This window comes from Lepidochelys olivacea, assembly GCF_965140295.1.
Source record: "Lepidochelys olivacea isolate rLepOli2 genome assembly, chromosome: 2".
NCBI lineage: Eukaryota > Metazoa > Chordata > Testudines > Cheloniidae > Lepidochelys > Lepidochelys olivacea.
The window spans coordinates 215,158,898-215,172,886 of record NC_140412.1 but is presented as its reverse complement, the minus strand read 5'-3'; the positions used below and the strand labels follow the sequence as shown (position 1 = coordinate 215,172,886).

Below are 13,989 nucleotides of genomic sequence, written 5' to 3'. Positions count from 1 at the left end.
AGGGGAAAGCTCCTCTCACCTGTAAAGGGTTAAGAAGCTAAAGGTAACCTCGCTGGCACCTGACCAAAATGACCAATGAGGAGACAAGATACTTTCAAAAGCTGGGAGGAGGGAGAGAAACAAAGGGTCTGTGTCTGTCTGTAGTCGTCTTGGCCGGGGACAGAACAGGAATGGAGTCTTAGAACTTTTAGTAAGTAATCTAGCTAGGTATGTGTTAGATTATGATTTCTTTAAATGGCTGAGAAAAGAATTGTGCTGAATAGAATAACTATTTCTGTCTGTGTATCTTTTTTGTAACTTAAGGTTCTGCCTAGAGGGGTTCTCTATGTTTTTGAATCTAATTACCCTGTAAGATATCTACCATCCTGATTTTACAGGGGGGATTCCTTTATTTCTATTTACTTCTATTTTTTATTAAAAGTCTTCTTGTAAAACACTGAATGCTTTTTCATTGTTCTCAGATCCAAGGGTTTGGGTCTGTGGTCACCTATGCAAATTGGTGAGGCTTTTTATCCAACATTTCCCAGGAAAGGGGGGGTGCAAGTGTTGGGAGGATTGTTCATTGTTCTTAAGATCCAAGGGTCTGGATCTGTAGTCACCTAAGCAAATTGGTGAGGCTTTTTACCAAACCTTGTCCAGGAAGTGGGGTGCAAGGTTTTGGGAAGTATTTTGGGGGGAAGGACGCGTCCAAACAGCTCTTCCCCAGTAACCAGTATTAGTTTAGTGGTGGTAGCGGCCAGCCCAAGGTGTAATATTTTGTACCTTGGGGAAGTTTTGACCTAAGCTGGTAAAGATAAGCTTAGGAGGTTTTTCATGCAGGTCCCCACATCTGTACCCTAGAGTTCAGAGTGGGGGAGGAACCGTGACACCTCCAAAGCTGGCTCTTGCCCCCACCCCCATCTCCTGAAACACCAATCCAGCACCCTCTATTCCTTACCCCTCTGCATTCAAATCAGGTTGCTACCTCCTCCTTTGCTTCCTTTCTGGGCACCAGCAGGGGGAACACCAAGTATACAGAAGAGCCAGACTCCCTGTATTCAGTTCCTGTGCCTGGTGTCACAATGGCCCCCCATCAGCTGGGAGGAGTAATTGCAGGGGAAGGCCTGCTAAATCCCTCACAATTTGTGCTGGAACTTGCTGGCTCCCTTTGCAGGGATGACACACACAATCTGGTCACACGTAGGAGCCGAGAGAGGGCGAAGCATGCTTAGTGCAGACAGAATCTTTGAATTATAACTGCAGTGCCAAACTCTACCAAGTTTCTACTGAGCACGTATGAATTGTGATTTTTAAGAGACTCATAATTTGACCAAATTTGGGTGAATATTCACAGGGATGAGGAAAGACTTAACTTGTAATGCATTTATTTTCACATGGGCAAAACCAATGTGTTTTCCCCAAATCTTGTTCTTGGAAATGGATGATTTTATTTTTTCTCAGAAAGAAAAGGAGTACTTGTGGCACCTTAGACTAACAAATTTAGAAAGCTTATGCTCAAATAAATTTGTTAGTCTCTAAGGTGCCACAAGTCCTCCTTTGTCTTTCTGTGAATACAGCCTAACACGGCTGCTACTCTGAAACCTTATTTTTTCTGAAACTTTCCAAAAAAATTCAGCCTGAGGCAGGCAACTTGCATCATCACAAATTCCAGTCTAGAAAGTTAGTCTGGCAAAGTTATAAGCCACTGACAACAGGAAAGTGTCAAGCAGCCTTAATTTTAGGTGATGCTAACAGCTCCACCTATAAGCTAGGTTTGGACTTTGGCCAAATTGAAGTCAATGGCAAAACTCCCATTGACTGCAAAGGGGCTGGGTTTCATCCTTTGCCTCGTCCTGTCTAAGGAGTGGTAGCTTCACTGCCACAGGAGGAGCCCAGGGAAAAATCTGTGACTCAGTAAGGTATGGCTGGTTTTTTCAGGATGCAGTTTACTTCCTGCCTTGTGTCAGTTCAGCTGGCCATGCATTTGTGGAAAAGGGAGCCACAAGGGTGCAAACAAAGCTCCATTCACTCACTGCCCCTCTCCAACCCCTTCCTGTCCTCCTGCTCATGTAGGGCAGTAGTGGTACCATGGACCCTATTCTCCCTCTACACCTAGACTCTATTAAGATACCCAGTTGCAGGGGACTGAGTCCCCTTCTTCCATGTGGGCTGCAGAGGCCTAGGTTATAATCTTGCCTTTAAAGAGTATTAAATAATATAAGAATTGGATTATGTTTAGCTCTCATGAAGAAAAAAAAAAACAGGGCAAAACAAAAATATCTGCCAAGTCAATATAAAAAGCCACCCAAGTAGCCACTGAATAGAAGCACATTGTGTACTACAGGAAATTCTACTGTCATCTGCCTGAAGCTATACAGATGAGAACATTCTTTTCTTATGTGTAGTACCACTTTAATATCTCTCTGTAATATTCCTATTCTGTCTTCATAAATGATGTGTTGTGGTCAATTACTGCTTCACAAGTATCTATGAAGGTCTTCTGGGGCTTTTTTGCAGTAGAGCCTAATTATTTAGTAGACAAAAATATCTTCACAACCAGCGAAGGAACATAATATTACATACATGCAAAGAAGTAATTCTTCCACTGTACTCTGCGCTGATTAGCTCTCAACTAGAGTACTGTGTCCAGTTTTGGGCACCATATTTCAGGAAAGATGTGGACAAACTGGAGGAGGTCCAGAGAAGAGCAACAAAAATGATTAAAGGTCTAGTACACATGACCAATGAGGGAAAATTGAAAAAACTGGGTTTAGTCTAGAAAAGAGAAGATGGGGGGGGGGTCTAGTCCCCTCCACTCAAGGCAGGACTAAGTAAGTGACCTCTCAAGGTTCCTTCCAGTCCTATGATTCAATCAAGTCTTTCCAGCTATGCCCTTTTTATCTTGCAAATTCCGAGTCACCTCCATCATTGTTGGCATATTTTATCATTGTTTAATAAAAAATCATAATCATGATGGTAATCCATTGTGGCATATGGTTTCCAATGTGGGCAGAAGAACGTAGAACATTCTTTATCACAGGTACTCTGGAATTAATGTCCTACAGAAATACACTTAAGCACACATCTAACCACTTTTAGAAAGTTGCAAAGATGCATTTTTTTTCTCAGATCATCTCAAATTATTAGACTCCAAGTTGGCCTAGCTGAAAGTTGTTCACAGCACAGTGTTTACTCTGTTATCAAAATTGCTAGTATCTCCATGTAACCTGCATAAGAGGTATCCAGATACTATAGTTATGAGAACCTATAATGGGTTCACAGCGTTCTTCTATTTACACACCTCATTGGCAGGTGCTGGAACCACTGGCGGATTCCTGCTGTCTCACTGTGACAGGTGGGATTTAAGTCCACCCCTCTAAGAGAAATAGTTGCTCTTTGACCTAAGAAAGAATGGTCTTTTCAGGAAACTACTAGGAAAAGCTAAAGTTTAAAGGGAAAAATTAAGGTGTACACATTTATCCTTCTCATTATTTGAGATACTAGTAAAGCCAAATCCCAGGAAGGGCATAAGTCTGGACTAAATACATGTACAGTTTCAGTTCGGTGCAGGGTTAGACCTCCACCTGTACTATAAATACCTGTAGTAGTGATGATGATGATGATGATTGGAGAGTCATAGATTTGTACTATCCTAGGCTGATTAACACCAGTCTAAGTACTGGATGGTAAGTATATACTATGTTAAATCCCCAGTATATAAATACTTTTGCTAACTTCCTCAAGTGCATTTTCTCCTCCTATCTTTGAGTACCTAGGTCAAGTTTTGAACACTGGTATAACTTTGAAAAGAATGATTATGGGGTTGGAGCAATTTATAGCCTTTATCCAAAACTCATCATACAGAGAGGTATGCACATCGGCCTTCCTGAGGTACTGAGTCTCTCCCTTGTTCATCTTTCGTCCACAATCATGCCAAGAGACATCCTAATGATATGGCTCTCCCTCAACTTTCCCTCAGGTACAATGCTGTTCTGAATCCACAGCTGACCCTATCTCTGCCTCTGATGTGGGAGAGTTATTCAAGTTACTCCTATACTTCCAAGTCTGCTCCAGCAGAACTCCCTCTAGTTTGTTTTTTATTTCCCACTATACCTGCAGAATGCACTGATCACAGAATGGTGCACAGATCCAATGAATATCTGGAGGAATGAATTAGTATTCTGGGAACAGCATGAAGAACATTCCTAACAATATGAACTAGTATCCTGTGTATGGCTGGGGCAGAGGACTGTACAGCAAATGGGAGACTCACTAGCAGGCATCATAAATATTTTTGCAAGTTTGTGTGTCTGAACTGAGGAGTGTCTTCTCATGTCACACTTAAAAGGGAACAAGTGGCCAATTAAATTACACACCTTATTAGGCACCATTCCAGGTGCTGGTGAGCCTCTTATTGTGCTTTAATATTTATAAAGACAAAAATGTATTTGCTGGATAGCAGGTGAAAGAGACCTAATTAGGAATAAAAACTGTTAAAGGAAGAAAAATATCCATTCAAAGTTAATTGAATAAACGTCTACCAAAAAATAAAACTGAAATTCAGAGAAATAAGTGCCTTTCAGGAGTAGTATAGCATCAAAAATATCATTTACGCAAGATGTATTAGAACACTATAACCACCACTGAAGTAATACAAACATAACAACCTGTACTGTGAGGAACAATCCTTTGTTGGGAAGGAGATGGAATGGATGACCTATTAAGGTTTTTCCATCTCTGACTTCTGTGATTCAGTATACAAGAAAGGAGGTGTGTCCATCACAGAAATATCAAAATCTGACTAGTCTACAAATAGACAAGGTCAGGCTCTAACAAGACAGAATCTATTTAATATTCTCACAATAATAATAAGGTGGTGTCCGTGGTGGGATTATTTCTTAAGAACAGATGCTTCTGATCCTCCAGAATGCCTCACCCCTCCCCACTCACCCACATTGCTGAGGAAGAAATGCACCAAGGTCATCAGGTCTCTTTTTTTTAAAGATATCTAAAAACTAATTAATGGTGGCTGAATAATTTCTAGTTATTGGAATGGACTCATTTCCATCACTGGGTTAAACAAATATAAGCTTTACATCTAAAAGTTCACTAGAGATACATGCAAGTTAAGATGTAACATCTGCACATAAAATATTGTTTTCTAGCTACTGCAGAAGGTATCATCAATGAAACTATCATTTGTCTCCTTTCCCAGGATATAACAATATCAGTGACCCTTGATTCAAGCATCAAATTCTGATGTCAAGAAATGTTTAAGTACAGCATTTACACAAAGATTTGATATTTGATCACAAAGTAACAATGTGATTTAAATTAGTTTTGTCATGAGTTTCAATAAGTAAGGCTCTGACATAGCAAACATGTTTACTAAGCTCTAGAAACTCCAACAATACAAAAGCACAATCAATACAGTTTGGAACCTTCTGCACCGATCGGAAATCATATTCTCCTTGCAGAATCAGGAAACAAGGAGATTCAGAACAAGAGTTTCACATTAACTCCATGTAACATATTTAATTTAAATGTTATTCCAGCAAAACTTACACTTGAATATTATTTCATTGGGATAGGCATGAGGGGAGCAGAAGTAGTTAAAATAGCAACAAATCTTTAATTGATTATAAAATTCATATTAAGTCTCCCAATGGAGAAATGAGAATTTTATTTTTAAATCACCATTTGGAGTGCCCTTATGAAGGACTGTAACATTCCTCTTGAAATGGACTGTATTTCAAGGCATGTCAGGGCAAACAGCAAAAATGTTTTTGCGAGGCCCAGGCTTGGCACAGAAGGCATTGAAGTAGTTAACTTTTTAGGAGATATTTTAGAGTCCTTCCTCCACTGGATGTTTGATGTTTAGAGGCTCTTAAATTGGTTCAGTCTTTCAAACAATATCACTTAAACCACTTAAGTCCCTAAAATATTTCAAATGTAAAGCAACTGAGCATTTATATTTATTCAATAGTAGACAAACACCTTCATATCATTTGTACTGGTTGTAATTACTTAAATGTGTTCATCAGAGTTACAATTATCTTTATTAAAATTGAAGTTATTTTCTGTTAAAGTAAAAGGTTTATTTATTTCTAACTTGCACATGATCGTAATTAATCTATCAGAGCAATTAAATTACAAACCTCTGCACTGCTTTAGTATGTGCAAGGTATTATACAAGTAGAATGATCTGTGCTGCAACAGAATCTTATTTATCTTCTTATTTGCCACTTCCCTATTCAGGATGGCCAATATTTATAGCCTTTATCCAAAACTCATCATACAGAGAGGTATGCACATCGGCCTTCCTGAGGTACTGAGTCTCTCCCTTGTTCATCTTTCGTCCACAATCATTCCAAGAGACATCCTAATGATATGGCTCTCCCTCAACTTGTCTTTAGTTGGAGCACTACATTACATTACATCCTATACAGCCTCTTTTTGTTTCCTATCAGTGTTCAACCATTTGACCATCTCAACATCTTCATTTCTGTGGTGGAGAGCATGTTTATTTCCCTTCCTGGCCAAGTCTCTGCTCTGTATATTAAGATGTGTCAAATTACAATTTTATGTACTGAACCAGAATCTGAACAACTTTATTTCTCTTGAAGCATATTAACTCTGAAAAATGAGCATTCTGAGAGCCAGAAACAACTCTGATAGAGGAATATATCCAAGGCTTGCAGGAAGGTTACTGGCAGTCAGGAGATGGGTCAGGCACAAGTTCTCAATCTGGAGGTTGCAACCAACCTGCTTCCCCCATATTGCTAAAGGGGAAGGAGGTCTCAGCTAGATGAGAAGGGGGTTCTGGTCTGAATAAAGGGCTTTCGATATGAAAAAATTGAGGACCACCACACCTAAGGCAAGCTAGCTGCTGGAAATCTTCCCTACTCCCTAAGCCAGGGTTCTTTTTTCATAACCAAACCCCTTTATTCAGATCAGAACCCTCCTTCCCATCTAGCTGGGACCTCCTTCCCCTATAGCAATATGGGGAAAACAGGTTGGTTGCAACCTCCAGGTTGCAAACCTATGCATTAGATCATGAAACCAGAACCTCTCACCCTCTTCCCTAAACAGGTACCAAAAGGGAAGGGGGTGAATTTTGGCAACTGAAAGACCAGTTTAAGTGGGAGGATAATCAGGTCACAGACTATTTTTGGAAGAAAGCAGTGGAGAATACTGACAAATAGCAACATCCAAAAGCTCAAGGTTCAAACTCATGAATGTAAGTCTTCTTAAAACCAAAACCTTCATTTCTCTTGATCCAAATGAGGATGAAGCTTCCTCTTTGAGTACTATGCCCTCTCCTCTCGTCTCTCATGCAAATCAATACATGTACCAACAGCTGTGGGGAAGATGGGGGTGCTTAATGTGAAAGGTCAGTTGTTTCCTCCTCACTATACAGAAACTGGGTAATGAAAGGTTTTGGACAAATGGGATCCAGTTTGCAGACTCTTCTGTTCCCCTCTAAAGTACTGTCACCGAGGGCTTGTCTATACTTATAGTGCCACTGTGGTGCTTAGTGAAGACGCTACCTCCACCAACAGGAGAGCATCTCCCACTGATGTAAGGCAATACACACTACACTCTGTATTAGGTCAGATTTTCCACATCCCTAAGTGATGCAGTTATACTGACCAAAGTCTGTAGTGTAGACCAAGGATCAGTGAAATAGGAGCCATTGATTTCCCTTGCAGGACAAGAAGAGGAACTACTGCTACCTCCATCACTCTCTTCTGCTCCAAGAGGTGCCACTGCATTGGATGAGAAGGTATTACACATCAAATAATACTAGTCCTCAAAACTTCTTCATTGATAGTAAATATGTGGAAGCTAATATAACTTTACAATACACAGTTTAACACAATGAGTAAAATTTTCAAAGGAGTCTCTGTCCCATTTTCAAATGTGACAGGCCCTTAGGAGCTTAAGTCCCATTGACCAGCAACAAGACTTAGGTATGTCTTCACTACAAGTGCTACAGACACTTGCTACTGCAACAGAAAGGGTTTTTTCCACCACTGTAGTAAATCTATCCCCTTGAGAGGTGGGAGCTAGGTTGATGGAAGAATTCTTCCATCAATCTACCATTGTCTACACTGGGGCTTAGGTCAGCCTAACCATCTCTCTCAGGGGTGTGATCTTTCCACATCCATGAGCAACATAGTTAGGTTGACCTAAATTTTACATGTAAAGCAGGCCTTAGGCTCCTAAGTTGCTTCTGAATATGGGACTTAGGTGGTGCTTTTCAAAAATATAACCTGAATCACTAATATGTCTCCTGCATTTTATGTTTGTTTCATGATTTTTGGTACTTCATTATAAATCTATTATTATCCATAAGTTTCATACAGTATTTATTACTATAAATTCAAGTTTCAAGAAGTCAAGGCATATTTGGCAGCACACAATGTGTGCATAGACTTTACTTATATCCTTTGTCAGTAGATAGTAAAAAACAATTTAAAATATTGAAGGTATTCTTACACTTCACCATGTCAATTACTACAATAAATCCTTTTATATGAAAATATGGTTCAGAAACACTTTTAGCTTTTGTTTTAGGGAACATTCATTTATTCTCCAGAAAAGATTGTATAACAATTTGTATAAAAGAAAACAAAGGGAAAAATCACTCCTTTTTAAATTTCACAAAAGGTAATGTTATAAGAACATAAAGAATGGCCATACTGGGTTTGACCAACAGTCCATCTAGCACAGTATCCTGTCTTCCGACAGTGGCCAGCATCACATGCTTTAGAGGGTGTGACGTTGCACTCCATATTAGTTTATGAAAATATGCTAATGAGTGTGAATAAGCTTCATGCAAAAGGTCTCTTCTAACGTATCATTACAAAGTTTATAATCTACTGAGTGTGTTCATCCTATTCGTATGAATGTATCATTCTTGTATCTGACACTAGAAATATGAAATATAACTCTGAGGTCCTACTGTAATTATGCAACGTGTGGGTCATTAATGGTGGTTGGGAATCTTGATGGTTCCCATTAACCAGGACAATTGCTGTAGATGGCTCTGTTTACTTGCAAGCCTTTCTGTGAGTCAGGCTGGGAAGAATGAAGGCTTGGGGTCTCACAGGACATGTGACCATGTCACCTGGTACTGGAATCTATCTTAAACCTGGTGCTTTTCCATTAGAAGGATGGGTGGGGACCCAGAGAGACAAAAGATTCCCGCCTTGTGCCAAAACTATATAAGGGGGTGGAACAGAACAAAGGGGCTGCAGTGATATGAAATCCCCTAGCTACCACCTGAGGTGGAACAAGGACTGTACCAAGGGAAAGGATTGGGCCCAGACTAGAAAGGAATCTAGTCTGTGAAAGAAGCTTATTGGAACATCTCTGAGGGTGAGATATTATCTGTATTCAGTTTCCTACTGTATTAGGCTTAGACTTGCATGTTTTTGTTTTGTTTTGCTTGGTAACTTACTTTGTTCTGTCTGTTATTACTTGGAACCACTTAAATCCTACTTTTTATACTTTAATAAAATAACTTTTTGCTTACTACTGAACCCAGAGATAATGACTAATACCTGGGGGCGCAAACGGCTGTGCATATCTCTCTATCAGTGTTATAGAGGATGGACAATTTATGAGTTTACCCTGTATAAGCTTTATACAGAGTAAAACTGATTTATTGGGGTTTGGATCCCATTGGGAACTGGATATCTGGGTGCTAGAGACAGGAGCACTTCTTAAGCTGTTTTCAGTTAAGTCTGCAGCTTTTGGGGGACATGTGTCAGACCTGCGTCTGTGTTTGCAACAGGCTAGCATGTCTGGCTCAAGAAGGCAGGCTTCTGATATCCCAAGCTGCCATGGAAAATGGGCTCAGAGGTAGTCTCAGCACATCAGGTGGCAGTCCTAAGGGTGTTTCTGTGACCCAACCAGTCACAAAGGGAATAACAGAACAGGACAATTTATTGAGTGATCCATCCTCTGCCATCCAGTCCCAGCTTCTGGCTCTCAGAGGTTTAAGGACACCCGGAGCATGGGGTTGTGTCCCTGATCATCTTGGCTAATAGACACTTATGGACCTCTCCTCTAGGAACTTGTCTAATTAGTTTTTTAACCCATTTGTACTTTTGGCCTACACAACATACCCTGGAAACAAGTTCCACAGGTTGATGGTGTACGTGTGAAGAAATAATTCCTTCTGTTTGTTTTAAACGTGCTGCCTATTAAATTAATTGGGTGACCCTGGTTCTTGTGTTATGTGAAGGGGTAAATAACACTTCTTCTCAAACCATTCATGATTATATAGACCTCTATCATACCCCTTATTAGTTGTGTCTTTTCTAAACTGAGCAATCCCAGTCTTTTTAATCTCTCCTCATATGGAAGCGGCTATTCCATAACCCAAATCATGTTTGTTGCCCTTCTCATATGTTTTCCAATTCTAATCTTTTTTGAGATGGGGCAACCAGAACTGCATGGCAATGTTCAAGGTGTGGGCATACCATGGCTATATAGAGTTGTATTATGATTTCTGTCTTATTATCTATCTCTTTCCTAATAGTTCCTAACATTGTTAGATTTTTTGACTGCTGCTTCACACAGAGCAGATATTTTCAGAGAACTATCCACAAAGACTCCAAGATCTGTCTTGAGTGGTAACAGTTCATTTAGACCCTATCATTTGGTATATACAGTTGGGATTATGTTTTCCAATGTACATTATTTTGCATTTATCAACATTTTAATTTCATCCGCCATTTTGTTCCCCTCTCACCCAGTTTTGTGAGATCTCTTTGCAACTCTTCAGTCAGCTTTGGACTTGACTATCTTGAGTAATTTAGTATTGTCTCCACACTTTTTCACCTCACAGTTTACCCCCTTTTCTAGATCATTTATGAATGTGTTGAACAGCAAAGATTCCAGTACAAATCCTTGGGGGACCTCACACTTCATCTCTCTTCATTGTGAATTTATTTCTACTCTTTACAGTTTTTTTTTCTTTTTGGCATAAAGGATCTTTTATTAGCATTTCACATTAGGAAACTAATCCAGACCAGTGTAGGTATTGTAGCAATGCAAACATAGGAAATGAGGAATTTCCGTCTGTCCTTTTCAAGCATCATTCTTTGTTTATGTAAGACATACTAAAATCTCATTACTTATTATGTTTGTACTGTGACCCATGTATTCATATTGCTGTCTCTCCTTGAGATTATGCAGCACAATAGCTCTACAAACAGGAAGACTTGCATATTTACTCTTTTCATTAAAAAGAACAAATATTAGTTGTCATCAGTATCTTGTCAACAATTTAAAAAGGGCCATCAACTTGTACAAATTAATATTTAATTTATAGATATTTAATAATGTTTAAAATGCATACTGAAAGCATTTGTTCTACATAGCTGTAAGGAACAGTCTTAGGTTACGTTCTTTGCTAATTCAGTTTGGAAAATAGTACTATAATGTTGGCAAGCTCTGGAACACTTTCTATTTTGATTTGACACAAGAATGCAGTACCATACCTCAACATCTTCCACAAAAGAGAAACAAATACTTTGCCCTTAACTATTACTCTGTCCATGAGCCAGCACTACTGACCTTGGCTCAGGTGCCTTTAATAAATATAAACAAGCCAAACCCCCTTTCCCTCCCCCAAACTATGGGATCCCTGGAGTAACCCAGGGCCTGATTCTACAAACCTTCACTCCTGTGCGTCATCTTATTTACTTCACTGACTCCACCGGGACCACTTATGAGAATATGGGCTTACCAGACTGGGCCCCAAACATTGTCATCCTCTAATCTCTTCCTTCGGTCTCCTGAAAATGTACATGTGAAACTAATTCTTGAGATATTAATCTCTTTCTTATACCATATTTGCAAGCCTATATAACAATAAATAAAAGTTTGGGGGAAGATGCATTTTCCTGAACTATTTTTGTTCCTGATTTCTAATAGGGCCCTCTTAACGTTCATAGTATGACACATTTACCTACCACAGAGATGTGTTAAATAAGTTCACCAGAAAGTAGATGGAGTATAATTTGCACCACTTTAGTCATTCTGAGCTTATTTACACTAAGCTTTCCATTAGGAACTACTATTAATATTTTCAGGTCAATAGAATCGTCACTTTGACTATTGGTAAATTCAGGTTGCTGAACTTTGAGCACCACAACACACATTCATAATTTCCAATATTTATTTGAAGATTGTATATATTGAACTTTGTATTTTAATCTCACTGAGGAAATACTACAGGTCAAAAACATTTTCAGTGTCCCATCTATCCCTGATAAAACAATAATTGTCCCATCCATCATGCCAAGATCTTATTATGGTTGGTTCTAAAAATCTTAAAAAAAAAAAAAAAAGCAGTGCTGACTCTCTCTATTTAAAAATAGATGCAGTGGTGCAGTCTCAGTAATGACCATTCAGCCAACTGAGGAGTGATAGTGACAAACTCCAAAAAGAATCCTGCTATGATGGACTGGGAAGTAGGCAGTCTGGCCTAGTAGTCAGAGCAGGAGTCCGCTCTAATTGGCAGAGCATGCAGCCAGGTTGGGGAACAAAGCCAGGGGTTAGCACCAGAATCAACTACCAATTACCAGAGCCAGGGATTAAGCCAGAGTCAGGGTCAGAAGTCAGAGCCAGGACTGGTAAATGATGATTGGAGATGAGGTGTAAGTAGGGTGACCAGATAGCAAGTGTGAAAAATAGGGATGGGGTGGAGGGTAATAAGAGCCTATATAAGAAAAACCCCCAAATATCAGGACTGTCCCTATAAAATTGGGACATCTGATCATCCTAGGTGTAAGGGTAGGAAGCAGAGGAGAGGCAAGGATCAGGCACAGAGCAGGAGTAGGGTGCGGACAGGAGTGAGGCAGGAGCCAAGAGTGGAGCAGAAAAGAAGAATATGGTTGGGTGTACGAAGTGGGCACAAGCAGGGACCAATGCAGCCACAACCGAAAAGCACCTTGTTGCTTGACAACTTCCTGTACCTCCTTCTGGCTTAAATAGTATGGTTGGACCAATCAATGGAGCCGGGCAATCCTCCAATCAGGGCTCCTGTGGGTGGTGCCTTGGCTGAGGCTATAATCCTACTAGCTTCTTTGCCCACTAGGTTTCAGCAGACCCTGGGTGGAGGCCAGCAGCTGTCAGTGGAAGTCTAGATCAAGACAACTCTACGGCCACTTCCACTAGAAGAATAGTGGCTGTGGCCAGATTGAGTAGTACCTCACAGTAGTTCAACTGATTTCAATTATACTATTTTTGCAAGGTCAGGGTAGAAGAATCTGGCCCTAGATAGAGACCCTTGACAATGGAAGATTGGGGTTAGGAGGGTTAAACTGAGCATGAACATGATTGAGTGTGTGTCATGGGGGGAGGTGGAGGGTAAGATAGTGTAGATAATCTTCATGTCTTCTGAAGAGATGCAGAGTAGACCCTATTCATTCAGTAATTCATTGAAACTACAATACAGAAACATATCTCCTGCATCCCTCAGAAGCAGTGCAAAGGCTTGGGGAAGTCAAGGATAACAGAGCAGCTTAGGGAGAGGGACGGAGCCTGGGAGTGAACCTGGAGGGTTGTTGGGTATGGGTAGGAGAAGTATGGAACAGGTTTGGTTGTTTTTTTTTGGGAGGGGGGGTGTTTGAGTAAGAGATACTGTGCAGGCACATGCATATGCATGGAAACATTGAATAAGTAACAAAGTCAAAGGCAAAAGCTCTGCCAAAAAATGAATATGCATGCTGTTGCCAGTACCACACAGGTTGAATCAAATTCCAATGTAAACAATTTACTTTTATTCTTCTACAAAAAAAAAAAAAGATTCTGCTTGGTGGAAATTCAAGGATCAAAACACAGTTACAGTTATAAATCAAGTATATTTACTTAGCACATTGCAAAGTAATGAGTCTGTGCCTCTTAATTCTAAAAAGAATGACTTTTCTGAACTGGTGGGAAATTACATTGCACGGAATAATATAGAGTAAACATTATTTAAAAGTACGG

General features: G+C 39.9%; 1 protein-coding gene across 2 annotated transcripts in view; it reads right to left on the bottom strand.

Annotated features, from left to right (window-relative positions):
* Nucleotides 1-13,989, bottom strand: part of CRPPA (CDP-L-ribitol pyrophosphorylase A) — a 193,317-nt gene that overhangs the window by 36,655 nt on the left and 142,673 nt on the right. Inside the window, exon 10 of one of the 2 annotated variants that reach the window (XM_084621301.1) lies at nucleotides 7,633-7,748. The exons of the other annotated variant lie outside the window; for it this stretch is intronic. Coding sequence (XP_084477427.1) covers nucleotides 7,633-7,748 — 116 coding nt within the window. The remainder of the gene's footprint in view (nucleotides 1-7,632; nucleotides 7,749-13,989) is intronic. 2 annotated transcript variants of the gene reach the window in all.